We start from the raw sequence: 24,889 nt of genomic DNA, 5'->3' as shown, positions 1-24,889 counted from the left end.
ATCACTGGCACCATCACCCCCCAGCCAGGGGGGCTCAGGGAGAGCCACAGAGCTCAGGGTGGTGACACAGAGAGAAGGGAGGTGGATGCCAGCCCAGGAAGGGGCTGGAGGGTGGCATGGGGCAGGGTTTTGCCCTAAATGCTCCCAAGAGGTGACTGAGTCCTTCCCCCTCACCCTGCAGGGCCCAGGGTTTGACCTTCCCCCACTGGAAGGCTTGGAGCAGAGGAGGAGAAGGTGGTGGAGGGGGTGGGATCCATGGGACAGCAGCCTGGGGGCTGGGGCAGTCTGTCCTTCTGTCCCCTTGTCCCCAGTCCTGCCTCTTGCCTGCAGCAGGAGGGTGCTGGGGAGGGGAGGAGGCTCCTGAGTCAAACTGGCACCAGCAGCACCCAGCAGGGTTTAACCCCCCTGGCACCTTCCTGTGGTGTTGGTCAGGGGCTGAGGGTGGCAGCAGGGCCCCAAGGCACCTTCCCAGCCCACTCCCTGCCTCAATTCCCCCCTCAGCCCCCCCAGGCACAGCCCCAGCCCTGCTGAGCTGGTGGCTGTGCAGCTGCCATGAGCCACCAGCAGGGGCTTCAAAATGCTCCCAAGGCCTCCTCAGCACTCAGGGGAGAGGGGTAGAGCCCCCCCCCAAACCCCCAGATTGGGACACAAAACGGGGGGGTGAACAGGAGGAGCTGGGGGGTGCTGGGGTTGGCACCCCACAGGGTGGGGGGCACTGGGGTCCCTCTAAAGTGGTGCTGAGGGGCTGGCAAGTGCTGCCCCTAGCCTCAATAAAACAATAAAGGAGTGAGAAAGAGCCTGGAGCTGGGGGGGGGGCTCCTGGGGTTGGGAGTGGGGAAGGGGAAACGGGGGGGGGGGGGGGGGGGGGTGCAGGGCAGCTGAGAAGTGTGAGGATGTTTGTGCTGGGGGGGCACAGGGGTAAGGGGTGCCAGGGAGAGCTGTGGATGGTGGGCAAGGGGACACAGGTGCCAGGAGGGCTGTGGGTGCTGGGTATGAGGGAGGGAAGGAGGGACATGGGATGGAGCACTGGGAGTGCCAGGGAGGGAGGTGGGTGATGGAGGGGGTGGCAGTGAGAGGAGGGGGTACCAGAGAAGTATGTGGGTGCCAGGGAGGGAAGGAGGGGTGTGGGTGCTGGGAAAGAGATGGAGGTGCCAAGGAAGGGGCACAGGTAGCAGGGGTGTGGGTATCAGAGAGGGAGTGAGGTACCAGGTGGGCTGTGGGTGCCAGGGAGGGGGATGGAGGTACCAGGGGAGGATGGGGGTGCTGTGAAGGGCCACAGGGTGCTAAGTGAGCAATGTGGGTACCAGAGGGGGATGTGGGTGCTGGGTGGGGGGTATCAGGGAGAGAGGGAGACACTGGGGAGGGTGCTGTGGGTGCCAGGCTGCTGGGGATAGCACATGGCTGCTGAGGAAGTGATGTGGGTGCCCAGGAGGGCATGAGTGCCAGGGGGGGTATGGGGATCATGTGGGTGCTGGAGAGGAGACAGAGGTGCCAGTGAGGGACGTGGGTACTGGGTAAGGGGTAGCAGGGGAGGATGTGGATGCCAGAAAAGGGAAGAAGGTCCTGAGGAGGACACAGGTGTCAGGAAAGGAGTGATGAAGGTGCTGGACAAGAGATGGAGGTGCCAGGGGAGGGTCGTGGGTTGAGGTAGAGGGATGTGGGTGCCAGAGAGGGATGTGGGAACCCAGATGGGATGCAGGCTCCAGGGAGGGATGGGGGTGTTGGGAGAGGGGCATAGGTACCAGGGAAGGGCTGTGGGCACTGGAGGGGGGATGCAGGAACCAGAGAGGGAGGGAGGAAAGGGGATACCAGAGGAGCAGATGGGTGCCAGGGGAGGGACCTGGGTACCAGGGAGGGATGCGGGTGCTGGGGAAGGCCATGGGTACTAAGGGAGCGATGTGGGTGCCGTGACGAGGGGCAGCGGAGCCCGGAGCGGAGCTCGGCCCCGCCAGCAGCCGGTGGTGTCCCCGGTTCCGCCCCAGGGGCGGTGGCTCCGGCACCCCCACCCCCGAGCCCCCACGTCCGCTTAAAACCCCGCGGAGGCGGCGCCCGGCAGCGCAGAGCCCGGCGGCACCGGCGGCGGCACCGGGAGGTAGGGTGAGGGCAGGGCAGGGCAAGGGGGCACGGGAACGGGCAGGGGGCGGGCAGCACGCGGAGCTGCCGGCAGGGTAGGGGGGTGCAGGCAGGGCAGGGGTGCAGGCAGAGGTCAGGCAGCAGGAGGGATTGCAGGCAGGGCAAAGGTGCGGGAAGCAGTAGGGACCCAAGCAGGGCAGGGGTGCAGACATCGGTAGGAACCTGCAGGAAGGGCAGGGGTGCGGGCAGAGGTCCGGGCAGGGGGGCAGGGGGCAGGAGGGATTGCAGGCAGAGGTCCGAGCAGGCAGCGCAGGGGTGCAGGCAGCAGGAGGGACCAAGGCAGAGTAGGCAGCGCAGGGGTGCAGGCAGCAGGAGGGACCAAGGCAGAGCAGGCAGCGCAGGGGTGCAGGCAGCAGGAGGGACCAAGGCAGAGCAGGGGAGCAGCAGGCAGGACAAGGGTGCGGGCAGGGCAGACAGCCCTGCAGGCAGCGCAGGCAGCATGGCCCCCGGTGTCCGCCGGCAGCCCTCGGGCCGCTCCCTCCGCTCTCCGGGGCGGCGCTGAGCCCTCGCCTGCAGCCATGGAGGGGCCCCGGGGCGGCTACTCCGTGCAAGCCGCGGCCACCATCGCCGCCATCATCACCTTCTTGGTGCTCTTCACCGTGGCGGGCAACGGCCTGGTGATCCTGGCCGTGCTCAGCAGCCGCTCGCTGCGGGCGCCCCAGAACCTCTTCCTGGTGTCCTTGGCGGCCGCCGACATCCTGGTGGCCACCCTCATCATCCCCTTCTCCCTGGCCAACGAGCTGCTGGGCTATTGGTACTTCCAGCAGGCCTGGTGCCAGCTCTACCTGGCGCTGGACGTCCTCTTCTGCACCTCCTCCATCGTGCACCTCTGCGCCATCAGCCTGGACCGGTACTGGGCGGTCAGCAGGGCCGTGCCGTGCCGCACCCCGCGCCGCGTCAAGCTCAGCATCCTGCTGGTCTGGACCATCGCTGCCATCATCTCCCTCCCGCCCCTGCTCTACCAGGGCGAGCGGAAGGCAGCGGCCGGCGAGGAGAGGCCTCAGTGCCGGCTGAACGAGGAGGCCTGGTACGTCCTCTCTTCCAGCGTGGGCTCCTTCTTCGCCCCCTGCCTCATCATGGTCCTGGTCTACCTCCGCATCTACCTGATCGCCAGGCGCCGCCACCGCGCCCGCACTGCTGCCACAGCCACTGCTGCCACCGCTGCCACCGCTGCCACTGCTGCCACTGCCGCCACTGCCACCACTGCCACTGCCACTGCCACCACTGCCAGTGCCACCACTGCCACCGTACCAACACCACCACTGCCCAGCAGCGCCCAGCCCGCGGGCACCTGCCCACTGCCCAACCCGGATGAGCTGTTGAGCCCTGGGGAGCCCCCAGTGTCCCCCAGCACTGGGACTGGGCCAGCCCCACAGCCCAGGGGACAGCCCAGGGCACAGCCCAAGGACACTCTGAACGCTGGGACAGAGCCCTCCCCACAGCCCAGGGCACAGCCCAGGGACACCCTGGCCACCAGGTCGGGGCAGGTGGTGCTGGCGCGGGGGCTGCCGGCGCTGAGCGCCTGGCGGAGGAAGGCTCAGCTGAACAGGGAGCAGCGCTTCACCTTCGTGCTGGCCGTGGTCATCGGCGCCTTCGTGCTCTGCTGGTTCCCCTTCTTCTTCCTCTACAGCCTGGGTGCCCTCTGTCCCCACCGCTGCAAGGTCCCCGACGGTGTCTTCCAGTTCTTCTTCTGGGTTGGGTACCTGAACAGCTCTCTCAACCCTCTCATCTACACCATCTTCAACCAGGACTTCCGTGCAGCCTTCCGACGCCTCCTCTGCCGCCGCCGCCCAGCCCCCACGCCCTGCTGAGCGCCTCTGGGGAGGGACTCTGGCCGCCCCCTGCCTTCTTCCTCCTCCTGCCTCTGCTCAACCCTTGGGTCTGCAGATGACTTTGATGTGTCCCCCCAACGTGACACGGAGGGGCTTCCGGTCATCACTGCCTTCTTTCTCTGCCTGACTTCCATGAAGGCTTGGTGTGGGGAGCAAAGGGATGTGGCACCGTGAAAGGGATGTGCCACCATGGAAGGGATAGGGATGTGCCACCATGGAAGGGATGTGCCACCAACAAATGGACGTGCTACCATGGAAGGGATGTGCCACCAGCAAAGGGCTGTGCCACCATGGAAGGGAAGCATCACCATGGAAGGGATGTGCCACCCTCCCATCCCCCTGTCCCCAAGCCCAGTGGCATCCCAGCCAATGCCCACCCCGAGGTGGTGCCACCTCAGCCCTTTCCCAATAAAAGCTATTTTGTAATAAGAACAAAAATGTCACTTTTTGTGCAGGGAGGGGACACAAGAGGGGTCGTGGTAATGCTGTGTGTGTGTGTCCAGCTCTGTCCCCAAGGACAGCTGGGGACAAGCAGTGTGGCCTCTGGTGGCAGTGGAGCAGGAACACAATGTCTCAGGGAGGACATTGCTGGCAGCGAAGGAATAAATAACAGGAACCAAAAAAAAAACCCCAAATGGCCCCAAAAGTGACCCTCTGCAGCTGCTGGCCCTAAGGACACTGAACCCAGCAGCGACAGGGACAGAACCCAGGGCCTGGGGATCCTGGCAGGGCACAGGGACAGAGCCTGGTGTCAGGGTATGGGGATAGAGTCTGGCATTGGTGACCTGGTAGGGGACAGGGACGGAGTCCAGGGTTGGTTACCCAGTGGAGGATGGGGCCAGAGCCTGGCACCAGGGACACTGATAAAGGATGGGGACAGAGCCTGGCATCAAGGGCCCTGACAGGGAACAAGGACAGAGCCTGGCACTGGGGCACCCTGAGGAGGACAGAGCCTGCTGTTGGGAGACACCAACAGGGGATGGGCACAGAGGCTGGCACCGGGGACCCTGAGCAGGGGCCCCGAAGGAGGCAGGGGGGAAAGATTCACAGGCACAGGGTTGTGCTGCCCACCCAGGGTGAGGGTGACGTGCCAGGGACCATGAGGGGGTTGTGACCCACCCTAGCATGTTGTGATCTACACCACCATGCCCTCCATGGTGTGGCCATGGTCACAGTGGAGCATTGTGCCCCAGGCAGGGTGTCCTGACTCCTTGTGACCACCCTGTGACCCTTGGTGCTGTCGTGGCACGCAGTGGCCTGCAGTGGCATGCAGTGCCCCTCACTGGGGCATCATGACCCCAACAATGGGAGCAAGGCGGTGGCATCAAGACCCATGCTAGGGTATCATGGCTCTAACAGTAGCATTGTGACCCTCACCAGGGCATCATGCCCCTCACTGGTGCTTCATAACTCAATGGTCTACACCAGTACACAGGGTGCCACACCAGTATGGAATCACAGAATGCATCAGGTTGGAAGGGACCTTTGAAGGTCATCTTGACCATGAGGACTATGGAGTGACCCACACCAGTACCCACACCACTGCCCCACACTGAGGTTCGAGTGCCCCCATCAGCAGGGGACAGGGCTGGGGACAGGGCCGGGGACAGGGCTGGGACAGGCTGGGGACAGGCTGGGGACAGGCAGGGACAGGCAGGGACAGGCTGGGGACAGGCTGGGGACAGGCAGGGACAGGCTGGGGACAGGCTGGGGACAGGCAGGGACAGGCTGGGGACAGGCTGGGGACAGGTGGGGGACAGGCAGGGGACAGGCAGGGACAGGCTGGGGACAGGCTGGGGACAGGCAGGGGACAGGCTGGGGACAGGCTGGGGACAGGCAGGGGACAGGCAGGGGACAGGCTGGGGACAGGCAGGGGACAGGCTGGGGACAGGCTGGGGACAGGCTGGGGACAGGCAGGGGACAGGCTGGGGACAGGCTGGGGACAGGCTGGGGACAGGCAGGGGACAGCTGGGGACAGGCTGGGGACAGGCTGGGGACAGGCTGGGGACAGGCTGGGGACAGGCAGGGGACAGGCAGGGGACAGGCAGGGGACAGGCTGGGGACAGGCAGGGGACAGGCTGGGGACAGGCTGGGGACAGGCAGGGACAGGCTGGGGACAGGCTGGGGACAGGCTGGGGACAGGCGGGGACAGGCGGGGACAGGCTGGGGACAGGGCTGGGGACAGGGCCGGGGACAGGGCTGGGGACAGGGCTGGGGACAGGGCTGGGACAGGGCTGGGGACAGGGCTGGGGACAGGGCCGGGGGCGGGGCTGGGGACAGGGCTGGGACAGGGCTGGGGACAGGCTGGGGACAGGGCTGGGGGCGGGGCTGGGGACAGGGCCGGGGACAGGGCTGGGGACGGGGCCGGGGTCGGGGCTGGGGACAGGGCCGGGGGCGGGGCTGGGACAGGGCCGGGGGCGGGGGCAGGGCTGGGGACGGGGTCGGGGACAGGGTCGGGGCCGCCCCGCAGCGCTGGCTCCAGCCCCATCCCTGCGCCACCGTCCCCATCCCATCGCCGGCACTTCGGGAAGCCTTTTCCCAGCCCTTCCCTTCCCTTCTCCCTGTCCGGTGGCCGCGGGCCCGTCCCGGCGCGCTGGGAGGGTGCCGGGGGTGGGACGAGGTCGTGTGAACGAAGCCGGGACCGGAGCCGCGGGGCCGCGCTCGCCGAGCCGCTGGCTCCCCGCCGGCCCCGGCCGGCCCCGCTCCCGGCCCCTGGCAGCGTGTCCCGCTGCGGCTCCCCTGCCCCTGGCTCCACACGGGGAGGGGAGCAGAGGTGGGGCCAGAGGTGGTCCTGTTGGGGTATGGGGATCTGTGGGGCTGGGCATGGGGTTATGGGGCTGGGCACGGTGGTGTGGGGCTGGGCACGGGATCCTAGCATGGTCCTCTGGGTCTGGGTGTGGGGCTGAGGGTCTCAGCATGGTCCTGTGGGTCTTGTAGGGCTGGGCATGGTCCCATGAGGATCTGCTCATGGTCTTGTATGGTCCTATGGGGCTGGGGGTCTGAGCATGGTCCTGTGGTGCTGGATGTGGCCCCAAGGAGGTTTTCATGATGCCATAGGAAATCAGAATGTCCCCCTGGGACCTCCCCCAGCCCCTTCCCCCATGCTGCTGCCAGCCCTATTCCCCCCTGCCCCCCACTAACCCCCCCCCACCCGGCCCTCCCACACGTTGCTATGGAGATTCCTTCCCCTCCCCCCTGCACTTGGAGCAGAATCTGGGCTGCTGAAAAAAAAAAAAAGCACTGAAATTCTGCTGGGGGGCAGCTGTGTTTCTGAAAAATGAGTTAAAATGGGGTAAAATGGGTTAAAAGTGGGATAAAATGGTGTAAAACTGGTTAGAATGGGGTAAAATGGGGTAGAATGGGGTAAAAATAGGGTAAATTGGGTTAGAATGGTCTAAATTGGGTTAAACTGGGGTGCAGGGGGGTTTACTTCCCCTGCCAGGCTGCTGGGGGCAAGTGACTCACCCCCCAGTGAAGCTGTGGTGCTGCTGTCCCCTTGTTAGCAGGGGCCAAGAGGTCAATCAAGCAGAAAGGTTAATTGCTGGCATCCTTGTCTGGGTGGTGAGCTGGTTTCAAGCCTGAGAGGAGAAGCTCAGGACCCAAACTGGGGTGGGGAGGTGCAATGAGTTCTGGCCAGGTCTCAGCCTGCTCTTGCCACAGCTGCTCCAGGGCTTTTAATTAACACCAATTAATTACCTGCTGAAATGTCCTGTGATGGATGTGTCCAAAGCCAGGGCTGCTGCCTCCAGTGATGTTTTCTTCTATTTTTAGAGTTTTGGCCTCAAATTTGGCCACTTTGGCCAAGGAAGGGCAGGCTGAGGGGAATGGGAGGGGGATAGTTTTGAGTATTTCAAAGGGAGGCACTGGGAGCAGCTGTGGAAGCTGCTGGTTTGTGCTGGGGAGGAAAGCTCTGGTAACCATAGCCACAGCTGCTGGGCTGGAGATGCCTACAAATTCCAGCTAAAAAGGAGGGGGGTGTGAGGAAATCTTCTCGTTTTGGAGCCATTTGAAGAGGTTTTGGGGTGATGCAGCATTATGTGATTGTTGGGGTCCCATAGAGAGTGAGAGAAAGAGAGGGGAAAGGGAAAAACAAGGAGAAAAGGCAAGAGAAAGGCAGAAAAAAAGAGGGGGAACCCAAAAGAAAACAAAAAAAAACAAGAGGAGAAACAAAAAGGAAAAAGAAAATGGAAAGAGGCAGAAAAAAGGGGGAGGGGGAAATGGAAAAAAGGGAGGAAAAGGGACAAGGAAATGCAGAAAAATAGCAAAAGGCAAGAAAAGGGTAGAAAGGAAGGAGGAAAAAAACCCCAGAAGAGTTAAGAAGATAGCAGGGAACAAACGAAGCAATCAGAAAAGGGAAGGGAAAAAAAAGAGAAAACAGCAGAAAAGGCAAGAAAAAAAAGTGGGAGAACTCAGGAAAATGAAAGAAAAAATAAAGGAAAATAGCAGAAAAAGCAAGAAAAAAGTGGGAAAACTCGGGAAAAGGAAGGGAAAATGGAAAAATCAAGGAAAGGGTAGAAAATAAAGGGGAAACATCAAAATAATAGAAGCATTCATAAAATAGCAAGGGAGGGAAGGAAGAAACAAACAGGAAAAGCAAGAGGGGAAAAAAAGCAGGGAAAAGAGGCAAAATAAAATTGAAAAATAAAAAAAAAATCTGGGGGGAAAAAAACAAAACACACATTAAAAAAAAAAAAAAAAAAAAAAAAAAAAAAACCAGAAAAGGCAAGGGAAAAAAGCAGAGGAAAAGTAGAAAAGGCAAGAAAAAAGCAGAAAAAATGAGAAGGCAAGTAAAAGGCAGGAAAAAGAGAAAAAGGCAGGGGGAAAAAAAGGGCAAGAAAAGAAAGGGGAAAAGTGAAAATGAAAGAAAATAAAGAGGGGAAGCAGAAAAGCAGGGGAAAGAAAAACAACAGGGAAGGAAAAGGCAGAAAAAAGGAAAAGGCAGAAAAGGACAAGAAAAAAAAACCAAGAAAACAGAAGAAAAAGGCAGGAAAAGGGGAGGAAAAAGGGAAGAAAAATGGGTGGAAATAGAAGCAGCAAGAAAAGTGGTTAAAAAGAGAGGAAGCAGAAAAAGAAGAAGACGACAATAAAAGCAGGAAAAAGCAGAAAAGAAAACCAGAAAAGGCAAGAAAAGAGCAGAGAGGGGAGAAGGAGAGCAAAGGCAGAGAGGAAGGGGAAGAAGGAAAACAGGAAAGGCAAGAAAAAGGCAGGGAAAAAAGGGCAGAAAAAAAAGGAGAGGAAAAAAAGACAAATGGGAGAAAAATAGAAAAAGCAACAAAAAATGGGGAAAAGGAGCGGAAAAGGCAAGAAAAAAGTGAACAGAAGAACAGAAAAAGCAAAAAAAATGCACAAAAAAGGGGAAAGGGTGGGGGGGAAGGAGAAAGGCAGAGAAAAGGGGGGGAAAGAAAAGGCAAGGAAAAAAGGGAGGGGAGATGGGGGGAGTAAAAAAAGCAAGAAAAAAAAGCAGGGAAAGGGGAAAAGGCAGAGAAAAAGAAAAAGGCAGATAATGGGGGAAAAGGGCAAAAAAAGGCAGGAAAAATGGATACAAAATAGAAAAGGCAAGAAAAAGCAGGGGAAATAGAAGAAAAAGATGGAAAAATACAAAACAGCTGGGGGAAATTTTTTTTTCTCATGTTTTTCCTAGTTTGTTGACTTTTCTTCTTTTTTTTTCTTCCCTTTCCTCCCCCACCCCAGGCCCAAGGAGGGCTCAGAGCTCCCAGCTGCAGCTCCAGGTGGGTTTGCTGCTGGAGCCTCCACCCACAGACAGGTGAAAGATGTTCACTTTTTTGGGGGGTTTCAGGCAGATTCAGCCTTTTTGGGCACTCCCTGTTCCTTGCTGCTTCCTGGAGGTTTCTGAGGTCTGGGGTGGTGGCCCTGGGAAGGACAGAGACAGGTAAAGGGACAGGGGAAGGGTGATAGGCACCTGGGATGGGGCTGATGGCCCTGGGGGTGGTGGGGACCTGGGCTAGGGCTGATGTCCCCAAGGGTGATGGGGACTTGGGATGGAGCAGAGTCCCTGTGCTGGGGTTGAGGCTGGGGTGATGAGGACCTGGGATGGGGCTGAGACTCCAAGGTGGTTGATGTGCTAGGGCATGAGGGAGCTGGGATGGGGCTGATGTCCCCAAGAATGAGGAGGAGCTGGGATGGGGCTGATGTCCCTAAGGGTGATGAGGAGCTGGGATGGGGCTGATGTCCCCAAGGGTGATGAGGAGCTGGGATGGGGCTGATGTCCCCAAGGGTGATGAGGAGCTGGGATGGGGCTGATGTCCCCAAGGGTGAGGAGGAGCTGGGATGGGGCTGATGTCCCTAAGGGTGAGGAGGAGCTGGGATGGGGCTGATGTCCCCAAGGGTGAGGAGGAGCTGGGATGGGGCTGATGTCCCCAAGGGTGAGGAGGAGCTGGGATGGGGCTGATGTCCCCAAGGGTGAGGAGGAGCTGGGATGGGGCTGATGTCCCCAAGGGTGAGGAGGAGCTGGGATGGGGCTGATGTCCCCAAGGGTGAGGAGGAGCTGGGATGGGGCTGATGTCCCCAAGGGTGAGGAGGAGCTGGGATGGGGCTGATGTCCCCAAGGGTGAGGAGGAGCTGGGATGGGGCTGATGTCCCCAAGGGTGAGGAGGAGCTGGGATGGGGCTGATGTCCCCAAGGGTGAGGAGGAGCTGGGATGGGGCTGATGTCCCCAAGGGTGAGGAGGAGCTGGGATGGGGCTGATGTCCCCAAGGGTGAGGAGGAGCTGGGATGGGGCTGAGGTTCCATGGTGGTTATGTCCTTGGTGGGGAGGGGGCTTGGGATGGGGACCTGGGGGGATGCTGATGTTCCTGAGGGTGACAGAAGCTGGGGTGGGGCTGAAGAAGACGTTCCTGGGGCTGATGGAGATGAGGAGCACAGGCTGGAGGCGGATGGAGCCACGGGCTGGGGCTGATGTCCTTGGGGGCATCAGGACCTGGCACAGGGATGAGAGCCCATGGTGGGGCTGGGGCTGATGTCCTTGGGAGCATCATGACCTGGCACAGGGCTGAGAGCCCATGGTGGGGCTGGGGCTGATGTCCCTACTGCTGCCAGGGCCCTGGGCTGGTGCCCATGGAGCTGATGGGCACCTTCAGATGGGGCTGATATTCCCAAGGATGCCAGGGAAGGGGCCGGGACCCCATGACGGGGCTGGGGCAGTGCCCCGGGGGCGATGAGGACTCAGACGGGCTCTGGCGGTGCCAGGCGCTGTGGCCGTGCCCAGGCGGCTCCCAGCCCCGCGGGGTCCGGGCCGGGCCCTGCCGCCCCTCAGGGCTCCGCTGCCGGCGCGGGGCGGGGCCGGCGGCCAGGCTGCGGCGGTGAGAGCGGCGCCGGCGCTGCCCCGGGGGTCTTGACCCCCTCCCCAGGGCCCTCTGGGGCGTCTTGGGGGTGCTGCCCCCCCGTGGGGGTCCCACGGGGAGTGTGGGGTGCGGGGAGGCTGTGATAAGCGGGGGGGGAGGGGCGGCCCCTACCCAAGGCCCTGTGGGGCCCGCGGGGTCTGGGGGGGGGGGGGGACTGTGTGGGGGCCGGGGTCTGTGTGTGGGATGTGGGATGGGTCTGTGTGGGGGCCGGGGTTTGTGGGGGGGTCGGGGGTCTGTGTGTGGGAGGGGTCTGTGTGGGGGCCGGGGTCTGTGTGGGGTCTTTGGGGGCGCTGTGGGGGTGCGACCCCCTCCCATGACCCCATAGTGTGTTAGGGATGAGGGCTGCTGCCACCCCCATGTCCCCCACGGGGTCTGTGGGGTTTGCCCCCCACCCAGGACTCTACGGGGGGATGGGGATGGTGTTGGGGGGATGGGGGTGTGGGGAGGGATGAGGGTATGGCTATATGGGGGGGATGGGGGTGTGGGGAGTGATGGGGGTATGGCTATATGTGGGGGATGGGGACGGTGTGGGGGGGATGGGGGTGTGGCTGTATGTGGGGGATGGGGACGTGTGTGTGGGATCCCCCCCAAAGTCCCTTTAGGGGCTGTGGGACACGTGGGGTGTGCTGTGTCACCCCCCACAATGACCCCCTAGGGCCCCCAAGGCTCTGTGGGGTGTGGGATGAGTTTCCCCTGCCCAGGCTTATAGGCCCTGTGGGGCCCATGGGAGGGTCCTGTGCCAGCAGCCCCCTCTGAGCAACCTGAACTGTCCAAATTCGGACTTTTCACCTATTTCTCTTTCCAGGACCCTCTGGTGCCTTTACACCCCCAGTCTGGGGCCATCATCCCCACCCTGACCCCACAGTGGGGGCTGCCAGTGCTGTGTGTCCCCTCCTACCACAGCCTGCCTGAAGGTAAATGGCTCCCTGGGGACAAGGATGGGCTCTGAGGGGACACTCCAGGCCCTAAGCAAGGGGGGTGACCCCATTCCCACCATACCACCAGCACCCCCCAGGAAATCCCACTGCAGTGTCTTGCTGGGGGGTGGGGGGGTCTCAAACCTCTCTGTGGAGGGGGTCTCAAGCCTCACTGGAGTTTCTTTCCCTCCAACCTTGCTTTTCTTCACCCCTGCAGCAACATTTGAAACCCAAAATTGTTTAATTGTTTCATATTCTTCCTCCTTCTCTTCTTCTTTTTTTGTTTTTTTTTTTTTTTTTTTGGTCAGGGTGGGGAATAAAATTCCTCAAAGCCCCCACCTAAGGGAGGGGGCAACTGGGATTTCAAAGCCCTCAGTTCCTGGGGGACTGCTTCTCATAGCAGCAGCTCCTCTCCAGGCACCCAGTGGGTAATGCCAAGTACCCTCCAGCCCACTTTAGGCAGGGCTGAGGCTGGCTGGGGGTTGGGATCTCATTGTTTTGAGGTAGGCTGCAGGGTTTTTGGGTGCAGGTTGACATCTCTGTGCTGAGGGAGAGGAGGATGTGGGAGGGAAGAGTCAATTACAGTGGCACTGGAGCTCCATTACCAGGAAGAAAATTCTGTTCCCAAGGGTTTTTGGCACGTTGCTCACTGGGTTGGGTTTTCTTTCCCCTCTCTTTTTGTGCTCTCAACCATCTATTTCCCTGTCAGGAGCATGTCCCTCCCCTGTGCAAGGCCTGATGTGGGGGAGAAGACCCAACAGCCCCCTAGTCCCCTGGGCACCCACCATGCATCACTGCATTGGCACACAGCTCTGGTGGTGGTGCTGGAAAGGGCCTCAGCTTGCTGCAGGTGGGAGGCTGGGGGGGCCTCCCTCAGCACTTACTGACCACATCTCCCCAGCTCATCTCTGCCCCCCCAGTTCTCACTGATCACACCTTGCCCATGCCCCACCCCTAGTTTGTCCCTGTGCCCCCCAGTTCTTACTGACCACGTCTTCCCCGTGTCTCCCCAGCTCCTCCAAAGGCTCCTCCCTGTGCAGCCCCCCCCCCACCTCGAGGTGCTGACCCCACCATGGCCTCCAGTGATGGTGACAGAGGACCAAAGGTGACTCTTTGGCTGGGGAGGGGGGAACCACCTCGAATCCCCACTCTGGGGGGGCCTCTGCCCCTTGGACCCCAGCTGAATTTGCTGGCTTGCTCCCCAGTGTGTTTTGGGGAGAACTCCTCCACACTGGGTGTTTGCCAGTGCCAGCAGCTCTGTGCCATCCCTCCCTGCCTGCTGTTGTGTCCTTGCTGTGCCCAGATGAGGACCTGGCTCTGTGACTCAGGGCAGACCCTGGAGCTCTTCCTTCCTTTCCTGGGCATGGCACGGCCCCTGTCCCACCGCTGCTGCCAGACCTGCACCCCAAAGAGCTGGGTAAGAGCTGCGTGGCAAGACAGTTTGGGATTTCTGGATGCTGGTGTACCCAGGGGGTGGGCTGGGGGTGCAGCAGAACCCACCCCACCCTCCAGGCTGTCCTGGATCAAGGGCAGAGCTGACCTCACTGTCTCCTTCCAGGATAGTTTCTACCAGCAGAGGTTCTCCTCCCTCAGCTTCCGTGATGCCATCTGGGTGACAGAAGAGGACACACGGTGAGGAGGGGACTGGGCAAACCCCTTTCCCCTCCCCTGCCAAATCCCCATGGAAATTCCTTTTTTCCTGCTGTGCAGGAGTGTGAGGGTCCCTCCCCATCACCCCAGCTCCTTAATTAGCTATGTTAATTAGGCTTGGAGAGGCTGGAAGCTGCAGAGGGGGACACTTGGAAGGGAGAAGGGACACAGAAGCTTGGGACTGTTCCTCTGCTTAGTGTCCCACTGGGGCTGGGAGGAGGCTGGGCCAAAGACCTGAGGATTTTGGGGTCATTTCTGTTTTTAAGCAACAGTTGGGATCTGGGAGCCGTTGGGAAGAGCTGGGGGGGGGGGGGCAGGGAGGTGTTTTCCTTCTCCTTGGCTTCAGCACAAGAACAAGCTCAGGCACACAGCATTCAGAGCAGGCCTGGCCCCAGGGGAGCAGCCAGATGGCCTCTTCCCCAAGCCCTCTGCCCTTCCTCCTCCCCATAGGCCCCAATCCTGCAGCTCCAGCTGGTGTCCACCAGCCTCTTCCTCCATCCCAGGAGCTGAGATGGAGCCCAGAAGCTGTGTCCCTGCCAAATTCCTGCTATAGTTTTGTCCCAGAGGTGCTGGGCCCCGTTGGTTCCTGTCCCCTTCCCAAGCAGTCCCTGATGCCTGTGCTGTGTTGGTCCAAATTGGGTCATTATCCCATTTGGCTCCAACTGTCAGCCTCCTCAGAAAAAATCATCCCCAGAGCCTGGGGATGGGGTGGCTGAGATCAGGAGCAGAGGGCCTTGAAGTTGTCCTGTCCTTCCCCAGCCACCTCCAGCCCTTTCACTGTGCTCTGCCCTACCCAAAGCTTCTCTCAGCTCCATTTCTGCTGCTGCCCAGCTTGGATTTGGGGATGGATTTGGGAAAAGGCCCCAATTTGGGACCTCAGCAGCATCCTCTGCACTTCCTAGCAGTTGCAGGTTTCCTTTCTGTGGTTGCCTGGAGTCACAATGCCCAGGGGGGGTTGGAAGCTCTCCACACAAGGACACTCCACAACCTCTCTGGGCAGCCTGCTCCAGCCCTCCAGCACCCTCACACCAAACAACTTTCTCCTTCTGTTCTGGTGGTACCTCCTGGGTGCCAGTCTGTGCCCCTTGCCCCTTGTGCTGTCCCTGAGGACCACTGAGCAGAGTCTGGCCCCAGCCTCTTGCCCCCGCAGCCTTTAGCTCTTGCTGAAGTGAGTGACACTGAGTGATGCTGTGAGGCCAGAGGCACCTCTCCAGATGTAAAATGGGGATAACCCCTCCAATTCCTGCAAGCAGGCATTGTGGGGGGTGGGCTGGAGGAGCCTGGCAGCAGCAGGACCTCCCTGCCCGCCCCCTGCCCAGGTACCGCGGCTGGCTGGTGCGCAGGGTCTGTGCCCTCCTCGCTGTCTGGGGCTGGAAGGTTCCTGCAGACACCCCTAGAGATCTCCCAGCAAGGATCTGCAGCAGCAAGAGGTAGGGGGGGAGCAGCTGAAGGGTCCCTGACAGGACCTGGGTCCTGCAGCATGATGCCCCAATCCTGTGGGATCCCAGGGATGCGTCCTTCTGTTCCCAGTGGGCAGGAAGCAGGCAGCTCCTCCTGGTTGCTGTGCCCACCCCACAAACTGCTCCCTGAGGAAGGGGCTCAGCACCCCCAAAAGGAGCCTGGACCTTGGATCAGTGGGAGGCAACTCCTCTGGCTCAGGATGGCATCGAGGGTCTCTCCTGGTTCTGAGCACAGAGCCCCAGCATAGAGTGCTGGGAAGGGACCTCTGGAGCTCCCCCAGCCCAAGCCCCTGCTCCAGCAGGGCACCCACAGCAGCTTGCCCAGGGGGGGTTGGAAGCTCTCCACACAAGGACACTCCTCAACCTCTCTGGGCAGCCTGCTCCAGCCCTCCAGCACCCTCACACCAAACAACTTTCTCCTCCTCTCCAGGTGGCACCTCCTGGGTGCCAGTGTGCCCCTTGTGCTGTCCCTGGGCACCACTGAGCAGAGCCTGGCCCCAGCCTCTTGCCCCCCACAGCTCCTTTAGCTCTTGCTGAGCATTGCTCAGCTCCCCTCTGGGGCTGCTCTTCTGCAGGCTCTCAGCCCCAGGGCTCTCAGCCTTTGCTCCTCCCAGAGCTGCTCCAGGCCCCTCAGCAGCTTCCCAGCCTGCCCTGGACTCTCTCCAGCACTTCCCAGGCTCTGCAACTGGGGAGCCCAGACCTGGAGGCAGGACTGCAGCTGTGGCCTGCCCAGGGCAGAGCAGAGCAGAGGGGCAGCAGAACCTCCCTTGCCCTGCTGCCCACACTCTTCCCCATGCCCCCCAGGACACCACTGAGGCCTTCTTGCCCCCCAGGGCACATTGCTGGCTCCTGGGCACCTTCTTGGCCCCCAGCACTCCCAGCTCCTTCTCCTGCAGCTGCTTCCCAGCAGCTCCCCCCTCAGCTGTGCTGCTGCAGGAGGTTGTTGCTGCCCAGGGGCAGGTCCCTGCCCTTGCCCTGCTTGAACCTCCTGAGCTTCCTCTCTCCCTGCCCAGGGCTGCCTGGATGCCAGCACAGCCTGGGGGGTGTCACCACTGCTCCCAGTTTGGTGCCAGCAGCACACTGGCTGAGGGCCTGCTCTGTGATTTCAAGCAGGTCACTGAGGAAGATGCAGAATGTGGCATCCTGGGTGATGCGACCTTGCCAGCAATGTCACCCAGCTGGCTGTCCCCCCTGGTCACAGCAGCACCCCCAGGAGTGTCAGGAGCAGGATTTTTAACTCTCTCCATCCCCTTCCCAGGCTCCAGGATGTCACCAGCAGCTGCTCCCCCAGCTCCAGAGGGGACAGCAAATCCTCCCAGCGCTGGAAGGAGAAAGTCCTGCAGATCCTGGCTGAGATCCAGGCCCCGCTTTCCCTGCTCCTGCTGAGGTCTCTGCTCCCACCCTGGGGATCCCCCTTCCTGGGCAGCTCCCTCCTGGAGGGATCCCAGATCCTCTCCCAGCTCCAGGACTCTTGGATGGGCTCAGAGCTGTGGCTGGAAGCATCCTGCCTGTGAGCCATCCCTGGGGATGTGCCTGGGATCCTTTCAGGGATGTGCTGGGATCCTTTGGGGGATATTCTGGGATCCTTCAGAGGATGTAGGTGGATTTTTTGGTGGTACACTGGGATCCTTTGGAGGCTGTGCTGGGATCCTTTGGTGGATTTAAGTGAATCAATTGCAGTATATAAGTGAATCCCTTAAGGAATGTACATGGATCCTTTTTTTGGGATGTGCTGGGATCATTTAGGGATGCAGGTGGATCCTTTGGGGGATATGTGGGGATGTAGGTGGATCCTTTTGGGGATACCCCAGGATCCTTTGGGGGATGGACATGGATCTTTTGGGAAGCACACTGGAATCTTTGGGAGGATGTAGGTGAATCTTTTGTGGGATATAGGTGGATCCTTTGGGACACTTAGGTGGATCCTCAGGGGGATCCACTGGGATTTTCAGGGGGATGCAGATGAATCCTTTGGGGTTCAGGCAGCCCTTGGGGTGGTCCCACAGCTCCCTAGGGATGTGCCCTCCCAGTTCCTTCTAAGGAGCTGGAATCTGAATCTCCTGGAGTGGGGAAGGCAGGGAGGGAAAAAGCCTCCAGGGAGACTGGAAAGCAAAGCAGGGAGGAACTTTTCCTCCCTCTCTCTTCTGGCTGTCGCTGAGCAATTGGCAATTAGCTGCTGCAGCCTAATTGTCTGATTGAGCTGTAATCAAAGAAGCTCTGAGCAGTCTGAGGTGTTTGAAGGGAAGAAATGATCCCAGGGGATAAAAGCCTGCAGAGCCTTCCCGTAAGCAGCGTGTGGGAGGATGGGAGATGAGGGCTCATTGCCTGCAGCTTTTGTGGCTGGGGGGGAGGACAAGGGGGTGGTGGTCTTGTCACATCCCAGCCTTCAAGGGTTTCACTTTGGGGAGCTGAAAAGTGAGGTTTGGGGTTGAGCTGTCTCCTCATGCTGCTTGGCTGCCTGTGTTGGGGAAACTGAGGCAGGGACAACTCTTGGAAGGGAGGGGGGGGAGGGGCAGCCCTGTCCCCCAGCGTGGGGGTTGCTCAGTGGCTTTTTTGCCTGCAGGTTGTGCCACTGGGCTCTGCTCAAGCTCCTGAAGCGCCTCTTCCTCAACGTGCAGCTCCACCGAGGGCAGCTGGAGATGGTGCTGAAGGCCTCCAGCACGGTAGGGAGCCCGGCAGGGGCCGCGGTGCCGCCTGGCTGAGCCCCGCCTGGCTGAGCCCCGCCTGGCTGAGCCCCGCCTGGCTGAGCCCCGCCTGGCTGAGCCCCGCCTGCTTCCCTCGCAGCCTGGCCTGCCGCTGGTTTTCCTCTCGACGCACAAATCCCAGCTGGATGGACTCCTCCTCTCCTTCATCTTCTTCTCCCAGGGGCTGGGGGTGCCCAGGGTGGCAGTAGGTGGCCAGCCCTGCAGCCCTTCCCTGCGGTAAGGCTTGGCAAGTGGCTGTGCCAGCGTGGCACAGGGCTAGGGAGGAGGGAACTGGGCTTGTAAAGCTGAGGTGGGGAGTGGGGGGATGTAAGTTTGTAGATGGCACCGAGTTGGGTTGGAGTGGTGATCTGCTGGAGGGTTAGAAGGACCTACATAGGATTGGGCAGGCTGGATCCATGGCTGAGGCCAATGGGATGAGGCTCCCCAAGGCCAAGGGCTGGGTCCTGATTTGGGGCACAGCAACCCCAGGAAGGCTCCAGGCTGGGGGCAGAGTGGCTGCAAAGTGCCCAGCAGGAAAGGCCCTGGGGGTGCTGGGGGAGAGCAGCTGGAGATGAGCCAGGGAGTGCCCAGGTGGGCAAGAAGGGCAGCAGCAGCCTGGCCTGGAGCAGCAGTGGGGTGGGCAGCAGGAGCAGGGCAGGGATTGTGCCCCTGGGCTGGGCACTGGGGAGGCCACAGCTGGAAGCCTGGGGTCAGGGTTGGGCTCTCAGTGCCAGAAGGACTTTGAGGGCTGGAGCAGGGCCAGAGAAGGGAACAGAGCTGGGGAAGGGTCTGGAGAAGAGGCTGGAGAGGAGCAGCTGAGGGAGCTGGGGGGGTTGAGGCTGGAGAAGAGGAGGCTGAGGGAGACCTCATTGCTCTCTACAGCTCCTGAGAGGAGGCTGGAGCCAGGGGGGGGTTGGGCTCTGCTCCCTAGGAACAAGGACAGGACAAGAGGAAATGGCCTCAAGATCCCCAGGGGAGGTTCAGGTTGGCCATGAGGAACAATTTCCTCCTGGAAAGGGTTGTCCAGGCCTGGCCCAGGCTGCCCAGGGCAGTGGTGCAGGTGGCTGGAGGGGTTCCAGAGCCCTGGAGCTGTGGTGCTGAGGCCATGGGGTGGTGGTGCCCTGGCAGTGCTGGGCTCAGGGCTGCACTGGATGATCTGAAAGGTCTCCTTCACCCAAACCCATTCTGTGATTTCATGCCATGGCCTCATGCAAGGCTGGTGCCAGTGGTGCCCCTTTTCCCCCACAGAGCTCTGCTCAGACACCTGGGAGGGATCTTCCTGCCTGCAAGGATGGAGCAGGACAAAGAGCTGCTTGGGGCTGTCCTGACCACGGTAGGTCCAGCTTAGGGGTTCAAAAAGTGCTTGGTGAAGGTGTCTGGGCATGTCTCAGCAGTGGGCCAAGCTTCTTGGCTGCTGGCATCTCCAGGGTGCTGCTGGCATCTCCAGGGTGCTGCTGGCATCTCCAAGCTTCCCCTGGTCTCTCCCCAGTATGTCGAGGAGGTGCTGAGGAGCTGCCAGCCTCTGCTCATCTTCCTGGAGGAGCCACCCATGTCCCTGCACCTCTCAGCTGTTGCCCAGCAGTGGCTGGCCCTGGTGTACAGAGCTGTGCGTGCTGGTGCCATCCCAGATGCCCTCCTGGTCCCTGTGGGCATTGCCTACGACGTGGTGCCCGGCGGTGTGCTGGAAGGAGCGGTGAGGCTCTGCTGGGGTGGGTGCAGCACCCACAGGGCTGGGTGCACCCTGGGGAGGGCTGCCTGCCTCTGTCACCTACTGACAATGTGGTGTCCTCTCCTCCCAGAATGACCAGCAGCCCCTGGGCCTTGGTGCCTGCTTGTGGGCAGCGTGCCAGGCACTGTGCCAGAGCCAGGGCTGTGTGCGTGTGGACTTTGCCCAACCCTTCTCCTTGCAGGTACAGCCAGGGAGGAGCTCTGCAGATCGGATGGGGCAGTCTGGGGGGGTGCTGTCTGGGAGGGGTTGGAGGCATCCTGTGTTCTCCATGGGGAAGCTGCAGGCCTGCTGGGGCCTTCAGGCCACAAAGGAGCTGCTTGGTGTAGAGCTGGAATGGGTTTGGGTGGAAGAGACCTTTCAGATCACCCGGTCCAGCCCTGAGCCCAGCACTGCCCCAGGGCACCACCACCCCATGGCCCTCAGCTCCAGGGCTCTGGAACCCCTCCAGGGATGGGGACTGCACCACTGCCCTGGGCAGCCTGGGCCAGGCCTGGACAACCCTTTCCAGGAGGAAATTGTTCCTCAAGGCCAACCTGAACCTCCCCTGGGGAACTTGAGGCTATTTCCTCTTGTCCTGTCACTTGTTCCTAGGGAGCAGAACCCAACCCCCCCTGGCCCCAGCCTCCTCTCAGGAGCTGCAGAGAGCAATGAGGTCTCCCTCAGCCTCCTCTTCTCCAGCCTCAACCCCCCCAGCTCCCTCAGCTGCTCCTCCCCAGCCTCTTCTCCAGACCCTTCCCCAGCTCTGTTCCCTTCTCTGGCCCTGCTCCAGCCCTCAAAGTCCTTCTGGCACTGAGAGCCCAACCCTGACCCCAGGCTTCCAGCTGTGGCCTCCCCAGTGCCATGCACATCCCAGTGCTGAGGGCTGGCAGTGCTGCCACAGTCACTCTCTTGTTCCCAGGAGTTTGCAGCCAAGTCCCTGATCAGAGGCAGTGCTGCAGGAAGGCCACCAGCAAAGCTACTGCTCCCCAGCATCTTTGGCATGTGGTAAGCAGGATCTGAGCCTGGGGCAGTCTCAGCCCTGATGCTTGCTCCTGGCCCTACTTCCTCACCCCTCTCACCCCATTTTCCCCAGCCCCAGCCAGCTGGAGGCCAAGAGGGCAGAGATTTGGGGTCCTGGCTTCTCAACAGCCACTGGTTTGGAGGCAGAAGAGGAGCTGCTGGTGACAGAGCTGGGCCTGCACTCGCTGAGTGGTGAGGGGTCTGCCCCTGCCCCCGTCCTCTGCCCCTCTCTCTCTGCCCCCATCCTGCTCACCCCCACTCTGTCCCTGCCAGGCTACAGCTCAGCTGTGTTGTTCCCTGCCTGTGGCTCTAACCAACCAGAGAGCTGCTGGGGCTGGGGGGACAGAGCACCCCTGCACCTGCTGGGTGCCCTGCCTGGTGTCCCCCTCTGCTGTGCCTTCTCCCTGGGCGGGGCTCACCCCAGCACCTTTCCCTGCCCTGCAGATGGCATTGCCTGCTCGGCCATCATGGCTGTGGAGATCACCTCTGCCCTTCTGCTGCACAAGCACCAGGAGGTGAGTCCAGGAGGTTTCCAGGCTTCTTTTCCTTCTGGAGCAAGATTTCCAGAGCCCCTACAAGCAGCCAGCTCCTCTCCTCTTCCTCCAGGGAGTCTTCCTCTCACGACTGATGCTGGACTTCGCCTGGCTGCTGGAAGAGGTGCTGCTACACCAGCAGGATGTGGGCTTCTCGGGGCAGCTGCGTGCCCTGGTGCAGCACAGCCTGGGCTTGCTCAGTGCCCACCTCACCTTCTACCACATGGCCTCCCTTGGTGACATCCTGGTGGTCCCCAAGGCCTCAGCAGAGGCCCGGAGGGAGCTGAGTCACCACAGTGCTGCCATCCTGCCTGTCTTTGCCAGCGAGGCGCTGGGGGGTGAGGAGAAAGGCTGGGGGGGGATTGGTGACACTGGGGGATCGGTGACACCAGGGCTGGGTGACAGTGGGGGATCGGTGACACCAGGGCTGGGTGACAGTGGGGGATCGGTGATACCAGGGCTGGGTGACACTGGGGGATCGGTGACACCAGGGCTGGGTGACAGTGGGGGATCGGTGACACCAGGGCTGGGTGACACTGGGGGATCGGTGATACCAGGGCTGGGTGACACTAGGGGATCGGTGACACCAGGGCTGGGTGACAGTGGGGGATCGGTGACACCAGGGCTGGGTGACACTAGGGGATCGGTGATACCAGGGCTGGGTGACACTAGGGGATCGGTGACACCAGGGCTGGGTGACAGTGGGGGATCGGTGATACCAGGGCTGGGTGACAGTGGGGGATCGGTGATACCAGGACTGGGTGACACTAGGGGATCGGTGACACCAGGACTGGGTGACACTAGGGGATCGGTGACACCAGGACTGGGTGACAGTGGGGGATCGGTGACACCAGGACTGGGTGACAGTGGGGGATCGGTGACGCCAGGGCTGGGTGTCACTAGGGGATCGGTGACACCAGGGCTGGGTGACACTGGGGGATCGGTGATACCAGGGATGGGTGACACTGGGGGATCGGTGACACCAGGGCTGGGTGACAGTGGGGGATCGGTGACGCCAGGGCTGGGTGACACTGGGGGATCGGTGATACCAGGGCTGGGTGACAGTGGGGGATCGGTGACACCAGGGCTGGGTGACACTGGGGGATCGGTGACACCAGGGCTGGGTGACAGTGGGGGATCGGTGATACCAGGGCTGGGTGACAGTGGGGGATCGGTGATACCAGGACTGGGTGACAGTGGGGGATCGGTGACACCAGGACTGGGTGACACTAGGGGATCGGTGACACCAGGGCTGGGTGACAGTGGGGGATCGGTGACACCAGGACTGGGTGACAGTGGGGGATCGGTGACACCAGGACTGGGTGACAGTGGGGGATCGGTGATACCAGGGCTGGGTGTCACTAGGGGATCGGTGACACCAGGGCTGGGTGACACTGGGGGATCGGTGATACCAGGGATGGGTGACACTGGGGGATCGGTGACACCAGGACTGGGTGACAGTGGGGGATCGGTGACGCCAGGGCTGGGTGACACTAGGGGATCGGTGACACTGGGGGATCGGTGACACCAGGGCTGGGTGACAGTGGGGGATCGGTGACACCAGGGCTGGGTGACCGTGGGGGATCGGTGACACCAGGGCTGGGTGACAGTGGGGGATCGGTGACACCAGGGCTGGGTGACAGTGGGGGATCGGTGACACCAGGGATGGGTGACAGTGGGGGATCGGTGACACCAGAGCTGGGTGACAGTGGGGGATCAGTGATGCCAGGGCTGGGTGATGCCAGAGGAATTGGTGACAGTTGGAACTGGTGACACTGGGGGGATCAATAGCACTGGGAATCAGTGACGCTGGAGACTGGGGGCACTGCTGGCACTGGCAGTCAGTGACCCCAGGAATGGGTGGCACTGGGGAACTGGTCACACAGGGAATGGGTGATGCCAGGGATCAGTGACACCACTCTGCCAGCAGCCTGTGCCATCCGTGCCCTGCTGCTGGAGATGTTGCCCTTCCTGGGAGGCTCTGCTGGCCCCTCCAGTGTGGTGCTCAGCGAGGAGGAGCTGTGCCACAAGATCCTGCAGCTGCTCCAGCTGCTGCCCCCAAACCTGCTGGGCCTCCAGGTAGGAGCTGGTGACACTGCCAGCACATGCAGGTGGCCTGGCCCTGCTGCCAGCCTGGCTGTGGGGCATCCACAGCCCCACCAGCTTCTTCTCCTGTCCCAGCCCTGCCAGCCCCTCGACTGCCGGAGCCAGGACATTGTGGACAAGCTGTTGCTCTGTGGGCTGCTGGAGGTTCAGGAGGTTGGTGCCTACCTCGTGCCCACCTGGTGCCCCCTCACCTGCGCTGGGAGGAGCAGGGTCCCCGTGGAGAGTATGGGATGCCCTGGAGGTGACAGCAAAGGTGTCCCCCACAGGTGGAGAGCGAGCACTGGGTCTGTGACTTGGCCCCGCAGCCCTCGCACAGGGCCCGGCCCTGGGCTGGGCTGGGCGACAGCGACAGCGAGGAGGAGGTCCCCAAGCGCTGCTACAAGGTGCTCGGAGGGAAGGGTCCCCTCGGGGGGGGTTCGACCCCTCGCGGGGGTGTGCCCTGCCTGCCTGGCAGGGTGAGGGTGACCTCACTGAGCTCCGCTTTCCCCCCTCAAGCTCCAGGAGCCCCGGGGCTCCCCTGGCTTCCTCCTCTTCCTCTGCCGCCTGCTGAGCCCTGTGCTGAGGACCTGCAGTAGAGCCGCAGCTTTCCTGGAGCAGCCCTGCTGGCCCCAGCCCGGTACGGCCCCCTGGGGGCGGGCAACGGTCCCCTGGGGCGGGCAGCTGCTTCTCCAGCCACACCAGCCCTCCTCAGCTTGGCTTTGGGCGAAACTGAGGCACAGCTCAAACTCCCCCTGCAGCCCAACCCCCTGGAGCTGGCCGTGGTGGGCACTACACCCCCGCCTCCAATCTCTCTCCTCCAAACCACCTTGGCTTGGCTTTTGGGGAAACTGAGGCACAGCCCAAGCTCCCTCCTAGTCTGAGACTGGAGAGACCCCTCCCAGGTGCTGGGTGGGGGTGGTGGGGCTTGAGCCCTCCCTACCTCCCATCTCTCTCTCTCCCTCCCCTTTTGCCTTGGCACTTGGGGAAACTGAGGCACAGCCCAAGCCCCCTTTGTGGCCGTGGCTCAGCATGGAGGAGCTGTGCCCCTCCAGGAGCTGGGTTAGGGGCTGGCTTTGACTCCCTCTCTCCCTCCCAATCCCAGAGGAATCCTGTGTGGAAGCACTGCTGCAGTTCCTGGCCCAGGAGGACAGTGTTGGTGAGCTGGGGTGGGGGGCAGAGCGGGTGTCCCTCCTGCTCCCCCAAAGTGGGGGTGTCCCCCAGCTGCTCTCCTGGGGCTTTCTCTCCCTGTAGGGGACCTGAGCAGGAGCCTGGCCCTCAGCTCCCTGCAGACCTTCAAGGCCCTGGGGGTAAGCATGGTCAGGCCCCACCTCCCCTCCAGCCCCCCCGCCCACCCCCCCTGTGACACTGCTGTCCCTCCCCAGGTGCTGGAGGAGATGCAGACCCCCACAGGAGCCCTGCTCCAGCCCTCCCAGCTGCTCCAGTCAGGCACCAACCAGGGCAAGCTGCAGGCCTTCATCCAGCAGTTCCACCAGCCCTGAGCTGTGC

At 61.6% G+C, this 24,889-nt stretch overlaps 2 protein-coding genes across 2 annotated transcripts; both read left to right on the top strand.

Annotated features, from left to right (window-relative positions):
- The first annotated feature begins 2,651 nt into the window (after positions 1–2,651).
- Positions 2,652–4,092, top strand: ADRA2B (adrenoceptor alpha 2B). The gene is made up of 3 exons (XM_054398585.1): positions 2,652–3,269; positions 3,450–3,922; positions 4,050–4,092. Exons 1-3 carry the CDS (start codon positions 2,652–2,654, stop codon positions 4,090–4,092), a joined length of 1,134 nt encoding a protein of 377 aa, XP_054254560.1.
- A 7,016-nt stretch (positions 4,093–11,108) lies between these two features.
- On the top strand, positions 11,109–24,882 carry GPAT2 (glycerol-3-phosphate acyltransferase 2, mitochondrial). The gene is made up of 23 exons (XM_054398584.1): positions 11,109–11,284; positions 11,723–11,780; positions 12,132–12,240; positions 13,449–13,660; positions 13,802–13,875; positions 15,213–15,323; positions 16,612–16,740; positions 17,917–18,016; positions 18,138–18,274; positions 19,286–19,370; positions 19,527–19,730; positions 19,837–19,947; positions 20,665–20,750; positions 20,839–20,957; positions 21,210–21,280; positions 21,372–21,636; positions 23,229–23,377; positions 23,480–23,557; positions 23,671–23,787; positions 23,900–24,020; positions 24,486–24,543; positions 24,645–24,690; positions 24,766–24,882. The coding sequence occupies exons 1-23, from the start codon at positions 11,109–11,111 to the stop codon at positions 24,880–24,882; spliced, it is 2,733 nt and encodes a 910-aa protein (XP_054254559.1).
- The last annotated feature ends 7 nt before the right edge of the window (positions 24,883–24,889 follow it).

The sequence above is a fragment of the Indicator indicator genome, unplaced genomic scaffold, assembly GCF_027791375.1.
Source record: "Indicator indicator isolate 239-I01 unplaced genomic scaffold, UM_Iind_1.1 iindUn_scaffold_65, whole genome shotgun sequence".
In the NCBI taxonomy this organism is placed as follows: Eukaryota; Metazoa; Chordata; class Aves; order Piciformes; family Indicatoridae; genus Indicator; species Indicator indicator.
The sequence above is the reverse complement of the archived record's forward strand: the minus strand, read 5'-3'. Positions and strand labels throughout refer to the sequence as shown.

What these genes read in the sequence shown, in the direction of transcription:
- ADRA2B (XM_054398585.1), top strand. Translation starts at nt 2,652, where the DNA reads ATGGAGGGGCCCCGGGGCGGCTACTCCGTGCAAGCCGCGGCCACCATC. An exon ending in GCCGCCACCGCGCCCGCACT is followed by an intron (nt 3,270 to 3,449) that starts GCTGCCACAGCC and finishes AACCCGGATGAG; the next exon opens with CTGTTGAGCCCTGGGGAGCC. An exon ending in CGCCTCCTCTGCCGCCGCCG is followed by an intron (nt 3,923 to 4,049) that starts CCCAGCCCCCAC and finishes CCCCAACGTGAC; the next exon opens with ACGGAGGGGCTTCCGGTCAT.
- GPAT2 (XM_054398584.1), top strand. Translation starts at nt 11,109, where the DNA reads ATGACGGGGCTGGGGCAGTGCCCCGGGGGCGATGAGGACTCAGACGGG. An exon ending in CCGGCGGCCAGGCTGCGGCG is followed by an intron (nt 11,285 to 11,722) that starts GTGAGAGCGGCG and finishes CCCCCCACCCAG; the next exon opens with GACTCTACGGGGGGATGGGG. An exon ending in CAAACCTGCTGGGCCTCCAG is followed by an intron (nt 23,378 to 23,479) that starts GTAGGAGCTGGT and finishes CTCCTGTCCCAG; the next exon opens with CCCTGCCAGCCCCTCGACTG.